General features: G+C 45.8%; 1 protein-coding gene across 1 annotated transcript; it reads right to left on the reverse strand.

Annotated features, from left to right (window-relative positions):
* Positions 1-1,713: 1,713 nt before the first annotated feature.
* LOC125931947 (uncharacterized) lies at positions 1,714-5,176 on the reverse strand. Its single transcript, XM_049644245.1, is given in 3 exon segments — positions 1,714-3,595; positions 3,598-4,304; positions 4,307-5,176. Coding segments are annotated over 3 exon segments (2,907 nt in total). The 5' UTR covers positions 5,064-5,176; the 3' UTR covers positions 1,714-2,152.
* Between the last annotated feature and the right edge of the window lie 2,389 nt (positions 5,177-7,565).

Consider the following 7,565-nt stretch of genomic DNA (forward strand, 5'->3'; position numbering starts at 1 on the left):
GGGCTCAAACTCACAAGCAGTGAGATCATGACCTGATCTGAAGTCGGATGCTTAATTGAGCCACCCAGGTGCCCCAATGCCTATTTTCTTAAATATGACTGAAGAAATGCGAGATTTATGAAGAAAGCTTCCATCTTAACGGTTCAAAGAATAAAATAAACAGCAGAAGAAAAAGAAATTAAGGAGGGGGCAGAGATAATTTCAGGAAACAGTAAAAAAAGAAAAAGGAAATTTTTCTATCTTGTGAATGGGTTATCTCATATAGAAAGAAGTAAAGGGATTTCTTAGGGTGATGGTGAATAGAACTCCCAAGATCACAGCTATTCAGTAGCCATTAAGAGAATCAATTTTGATTAGAGTAAGAGAATGGAGGTATTCAAGAGTAATGTCTCCAAGGAAAAAAATGTAACCTAATGACCACATTGAGTGGAGCTGTAGAGTTTTGTCAGATACTTAGGGACAAGTCAGTGATAGCTACAAAGAAAACTAAATAAAGTTGAAGCAGTTATTAGTTCTAGAAAAAATATGTAGCTGTACAAGAAAGGAAATGATATTGTGCCACATTGATTCAGCCTAAAAATATTTATATAGTCATAATAATTTAAGGACTGAATGCTGATTTAACAAATAAATGATGATATATCCATAATGGAAAGCTGAAGTATTAGAAGTGTGTATGTTACTGAATTAGCACTAAATATTCTGAAGTCATAAGTCAGTATTTAATATTTAAAAATAAAAAAAAACTCAAGAAATAACAAAGATAAAACCATTGTAAATGTTGAGTGTAGTTGCCTCTAGGGGGTAGGAAGTGCTTTGGGCTTCCATTTTACATTATGAGACTTGTACTTTTGGCTCTTAAAACTATGTATGTGTATTTCTTAAATAAAAAATTAAAAAAATAACTAGTAACCAGAAAAAAGGTTTTCCTGGGTATGTACTGAGAACAAATATCACTGTGCCCTCCAGCATTGCATGCAGGACAGGGGTGGGAATTCTAGAAAATTAACTCTTTCAAATGTACTTCATTAATTAATTACCCTGATAACAGCTCCAGATTCTTTACTGCTCTTTGTATTTTGTTGATTCTGAGCTTTGAGTATATCTGAGGCTTTCCTGGAAAGAACTGTTCCCAATTCTGCCATAGACTATTCTTAACTTTAGGCTACATCTTTACTGGTCTTAGAGTTTACTATTGGAGAGTGGAGGAAAGAGCAGAGAATAACAAATAGGAAATTGAAATAATCAGAGATAAAGTGAAATTATTTATTCATCATGCATCTGGCACAGTGCCAGGTAATGAGATTGAAAAGCTGGATAAGACATATTCTCTATCTTCAATGAGCCTTCATTTTGAGAGGAAGATAGATTTATACATAATTTAAAGCCATGTATATGTTTCTCAGTAAATAAGATTCCAGAAAGTCTACAGAATTTGTAGTTTGCTGATTTCATTGATAGTTTCTTTCCTTCCATGGTGCTATGGATAATTCTTGTATTTTCAATAAATTCAGTCGGATTTTTAGGGAGAACCAGCAGTAGATGTTATGCCCAGAATTCGTGATCCCCAAATACCGCCAGGGAGCCGAGTCCGATGTAAAAGCAAAAGAGCCTTTATTCGAGCTAGCTCGAGCTCAATCCCCTACCTGCACCGATGCAGCGGTGAGATACCGGGGAGAGAGAGCAAGTTTCAAAAGGACAAAGGTTTTTTGGGGGCCTAGGGGCAGTTGGTGAGGTAATGGCTATGGCCTCAGCTGATTGGCTGGGGAAGGGTCCTGGGGAAGGGTCCGAGTCCTGTTAGGCAGGTGAGGGGGGGGTTACTCAAGGGGAGGAGGTGTGGTCAAGGTGAAGGACACAGAACAAGATGGAGTCGGCCGGCATAGGCCCGCCCTTTCATTCCCCCCTTGTCATGTAGCTTAGGGACCCAATCATGGGACCGGCTGCATTTATGGTGACAAGGGGAACAGAGTTTGGAGGTTTACGCAAAGTTCTGGGAACCAAGTGTCCCTGGGGTGGCTCTGGGACGTCTGATTAAGTATTGTCCCCGAGCTGGTGTCTATGATCTGCCAGGTGATGTTTTGGGGGGCGTGGGGACTCCCGGCAGCATGAGCAATGACAAGCAGAGTTAACAGAGTTACCAATATTAGGTGGGTCAAATGCGCTGTAGCTTGAGCTTGAGCGGGTTGTGTTGGTCCCGACTGATGGCCCATCGTGTGACAAAGTCCTTCCGGATCGAGGAGGGGTCTGCTGGCTGAGCGTGGGTGTGATGGACCCAGGTCGCGATGCCGTCTACCTTGGGAGCGGTGGGGGTTGTCAACACCACGATGTAGGGTCCCTTCCAGCGCGGCTTGAGAGTCTCTCGGTGGTGCCTCTTGACGTAGACCCAGTCTCCCGGCCTGTACTGATGAGGTGTCGGGATTGGGCCAGCCTCGTAGATGGCACGGAGGCGCGGCCAAATGTCCTCGTGTGCCCTCTGGAGCCCGCTCAAGGAAAGAAAAAGTTCTTGATCTTTAAACTCAGCAATAAGTTCAGCTCGAAGGCTGGGAATAATAGGGGGTGGCCTGCCAAACATGATCTCGTAGGGAGTAAAACCCAGAGTGTAAGGAGTGTTTCTAACCCGGTAAAGGGCGTACGGTAGGAGAGTCACCCAGTCCCCGCCAGTCTCCATGGTTAATTTGGTAAGGGTCTCTTTTAGGGTTTTATTCATTCTTTCTACCTGTCCTGAGCTCTGGGGCCTATAAGCACAATGTAATTTCCAGTTTGCCCCCACCGCCTTGGCTACTGCCTGTGTTACCTGCGAGATAAAAGCTGGTCCATTGTCTGATCCTACCATGGCAGGAAAACCATACCTGGGTAAGATGTCTTCTAGTAGCTTCTTAGCCACCGTCTGAGCCGTTCCATGCTTGGCTGGGTATGCCTCCACCCAGCCAGAGAAGGTGTCTGTAAATACCAGGTCCTCGTGTAGTGCCTCGTCGAAGATGGTGGGTGAATTTTTGAATCCCTGAGGTAGCCGTGTCCAGGTGAGTTGCCCACTGTAGCCCTCCTCTGGATCATGCCACTCAAAGGCGAACAAGGGTTGGCTCTGGGGTGCCAACGGCAGACTGAAGAAGGCGTCCTTTAAATCTAGTACAGTATACCAGACCCTGGAGGGCGCCAAGGAGCTCAAGAGAGTATATGGGTTGGGAACAGTTGGGTGTATGTCCGCGACCCTCTTATTTACTTCCCGGAGGTCTTGTACCGGTCGGTAGTCATTTGTGTGAGGCTTTTTGACCGACAGTAAGGGGGTGTTCCAGGCAGACTGGCAAGGAACTAGTACCCCTAGGCTTCGTAGTCTCTGGATGTGTGGCTGGATCCCCTTCTGGGCCTCCTGAGACATGGGGTATTGTTTGATCCTTACCGGACTCTCTCCTGGCTTGAGCTCTACCAGGACTGGGGTCCTATGAGCAGCTAGTCCCATCCCCCCTGTCTCTGCCCAAACCGAGGGGAATTCTTGTAGCCATCTGTCTATATTATCCTCTCTCGGGAGCGCCTCCTGGTGGAGGAGGTATTCATCCTCCAGTTTCATGGTCAGGACCTGGATGGGTGGCCCTTGCCATCGGTGACCTGAGGCCCCCCTTGTCTGAAAGTTATCTGAGCTCCAATCTTGGTCAGTAAGTCCCATCCTAACAGCGGGTAGGGGCATTCTGGTATTACCATAAAGGAGTGGGATACCTGGCCCGTTCCCAAATCTACTGTTCTTCGGGTAGTCCATGAATACTGGCTCATACCAGTTGCCCCTTGTACCCAGGACTTCTTGCTGGCTAGTTTTCCTTGTGGGGTGCAGAGGACCGAATGTTGTGCTCCGGTGTCGACAAGGAAGTCAACAGGGGTCCCCTCCACTTTAAGAGTTACCCTGGGTTCTGGGAGAGGGTCCGAACCCCGACTCCCCTAATCACTTAGTTCATCTAGCTCTAGGACTTTTACTCGATCAGTCTTGCTTCCCTTCCCGCCGGCCCTTTTTGGACAATCTCGGGCCCAATGCCCTATCTCCTTGCAGTATGCACACTGATCCTTCTGCAGCCTCTGCTTCCCCCCCTTGGTGGTTCCTTTACCTTCTCTTGTGTCGTCTGCCGGCTGCCGGAGACGGCGGTCTCGTTCCTCAGGGAAGTCAGCAATGGTAGCTAGTAGTATTCTGGCCGGGTCTCGAGTCTGCTTACTGCTGGCAGCCGCCATGGCGCGACCCTGCTTGTCCTCAGGAGGCTCCCGGTTATTATATACCTTTTCGGCTACCACCAGTAAGTCCTGCAGACTTTTTTCTCCTAGTCTATTTTCTGTAATTTTCTCCTAATGTCTTTGGCCGATTGGTTTACAAAGGCCATGATAACAGCTGCCTTGCTTTCTGGAGCCTCTGGATCCGTGGGGGTATAGGTACGGAATGCCTCCATGATCCGTTCTAAAAAGGCAACCGGAGATTCATCTTTTCCCTGTTGTATATTTCCTACCTTGGCCAAATTGGTTGGCTTTCTAGCAGCCATTCGGAGACCCCCCATTAGAGTCTGGCGGTAGACCCGGAGCCTCTCCTTACCTTCTGCCGTGTTGAAATCCCACTGGGGCCGACTTAAGGGGAAGGAGGCATCTATCTGAGCCTGGTTGGTGGTGGGATTCCCGTCTGTGCCCGGAACTAGTTTTCGGGCCCCATTGAGGATTCTTTCTCTTTCTTCAGTGGTGAACAGGACCTGCAAAAGCTGCTGGCAATCGTCCCACGTGGGCTGATGGGTAAAAAGAACAGAGTCTAATAAATCAATAAGCCCTGCCGGTTTCTTGGAAAACTTAGGATTCTGAGCTTTCCAATTGTAGAGGTCACTAGTGGCGAAAGGCCAATAGTGATGGGGCTGATTCCCCTCCGTGTCTGGGGGTCCGGTGGCTTGCAGGGGCAGAATAATGGAGTCGGCGGCGGAGGCAGATTGCTCCCTCTGAGCCCTTTGTCTGGTAAAGGGCGGGCTTCCCCCTGGAGAGTTTCCGCCTCCCGCTCTCGGAACAGTGTCTGCCTCCCCCGGAGGGGGAGGATGGTGTTCTTCCGGCATCCTAGAGGGGTTATACGGGGGAGGAAAAATTAATTCTTCTTCAGTACCCCCCTGTAGGACAGGGTAGAGGGGTGCTGAAGGCTGGGTAAGACTTTTCCTCTTCTCTGTCTCCTGCAAAGCAAGAATGGGTTTTGGCTCCGGAGGGAGCGGGGCTAGGAAGGGCTTAAGCCAAGAGGGTGGGTCTTCTACAAGGTCCTGCCAAGTGATAATGTAAGGGAGCTGATCAAGATGGCCCATCTTAGGCCGAGAGATGATACTCCTGACTCAGTGGATGGTAGGGAGGTCGAAGGTCCCCTCTGGTGGCCATCCGACATTGAAAGTTGGCCACTCGCTAGAACAAAAAAACTGCAACCGACCCTTTCGGACTTCCACACTGAGGTTGTTAGCTCTTCCCCTCACATCCTTAAAGTGATCAATCATAATACTTAGAGGAGTAGTCTGAGTCTGTCCCATAACGTCCGTCCAGTAAGTCCACAGAACAAAACAGAGAAACACAAAAACAGACAAACAGAGGGCCCCTAGAAAGTCTTCCAACTCCATGGAAGCAAAACTGAGAGCTAGCTTAGACATTTGAGGGGATTCCATTTCCCTCCAAAACCGATGAGGGGATTCCACGTCCCTCCAAAGACGACGGCCTCACGCCGACCAGCGGGAGCGACCCGCCTCGTCTCAGACCTTTGAGGGGATTCCACGTCCCTCCAGAAGGGAGAATCGGAACGTCTTCCAAAACTCCCGGCCCGTGGCCCTCCAGTGCGTCCACTTAGACCGCGTCAGGCACTACCAGAATTCCAGAAATGAGCTCACACAAAAAAGACAGACCAAACAGACAGACACTAACCATGGCCAGTCAGGCTCTCCGGGTCGGGGGTCCCTCGGGGGTCTTGGGGATCCCGGACGAGCCCCCAAATGTTATGCCCAGAATTCGTGATCCCCAAATACCACCAGGGAGCCGAGTCCGATGTAAAAGCAAAAGAGCCTTTATTCGAGCTAGCTCGAGCTCAGTCCCCTACCTGCACCAACGCAGCGGTGAGATACCGGGGAGAGAGAGCGAGTTTCAAAAGGACAAAGGTTTTATTGGGGCCTAGGGGCAGTTGGTGAGGTAATGGCTATGGCCTCAGCTGATTGGCTGGGGAAGGGTCCTGGGGAAAGGTCCGAGTCCTGTTAGGCAGGTGAGGGGGGGGGTTACTCAAGGGGAGGAGGTGTGGTCAAGGTGAAGGACACAGAACAAGATGGAGTCAGCTGGCGTAGGCCTGCCCTTTCAGTAGACATATGCTCAAGACTCTATTTGGATCAAAATATCTATATATTTTCTCTGATCTTTGAAAATTTCATCATCTATTTCTGATGTGTTAAATTTAAGATTAAACATACTTTATGATATTTTAATAAAATAGATATTGGCAATTAGTTCGTTTCAATTTTGATAATTTTTAAAACATTATATAGTGGGTAAAATAGGTGAAAGGGATTAAAAGTACACTTATCTTGATGAGGACTGAGTAATATATGGAACTGTTGAATCACTATATTGGACACCTGAAAGTAATTAACACTGTGTGTTGACTACACTGGAATTAAAATTAAATCATGTCATAATTTCTCTTTAAGTCATTTTATTACTTTGTCTCCTTCATTTCCTTATTGTTTTTCTTCTTAACACTGTAAATCTTAGGCCTTCTGTGATGATCCTAAGGAAAAGTTACCTGAAAAAGCTTTTATTATTTTTCTTTTTTTTTCTGCAATTTTACTATAAAACTCACTCTATTACACACTGTTTTTTAAGTATGATTACAGTTGGGGAATTCATTTTGCCATCTTACTAAATTATGTTGACCTAGATTCACTATTCATATTTGAATTTCACAGCAGGCTTTTCTTCAAATTTCTTGTTAAGCTTTTCTTTTTATTTTCACAACAGAATTTTAAGACCTAAGGTTAGAAATCTAAACAGTGTGTTTTCTTAAGATGTGAATTCTAAGGAGACTTCCTGTGGCACATCTCTTTAAGAGTGTTTACTAACGGAAAGTGGTTGAAACATAGAGGAGGAGAAATAACAAATAGGAAATTGAGGCAATTAGAGATAAAATGAAGTTATTCATCATGCATCTAGCACAGTGCTAGGTAATGAGATTGAAAAGTTAAACAAGACATATTCTCTGCCCTCAATGAGTCCTCATTTTGAGAAGAAGATGGATTTATATGTCATTTAGAATATTTTGGAAATGTGCAAAAAGGAGGATGATAAAGAATGGCAAGATTTTAATGATGCCCTCAGAAAGTTGCATGGAGTATTTTAGACTCAAAGGCAAAAGAGAAACCTATGCTTAACCAGTAAATGGATTTCCAGGGGTTTCTTAGTAAAATTTGAGAACCATCTTAGGTCTTTTTTTTTTTTTTTTTTTTTTTTATCAGGAGAGGAAGTTTTTTTTTTTTTTTTTTTTTTTTTATCAGGGCAGGAAGTGATTCTTTTATTTCTGATTAGTATATTTTTGAACTTTCATC

Source organism: Panthera uncia, chromosome X, assembly GCF_023721935.1.
Source record: "Panthera uncia isolate 11264 chromosome X, Puncia_PCG_1.0, whole genome shotgun sequence".
Taxonomy (NCBI): Eukaryota; Metazoa; Chordata; class Mammalia; order Carnivora; family Felidae; genus Panthera; species Panthera uncia.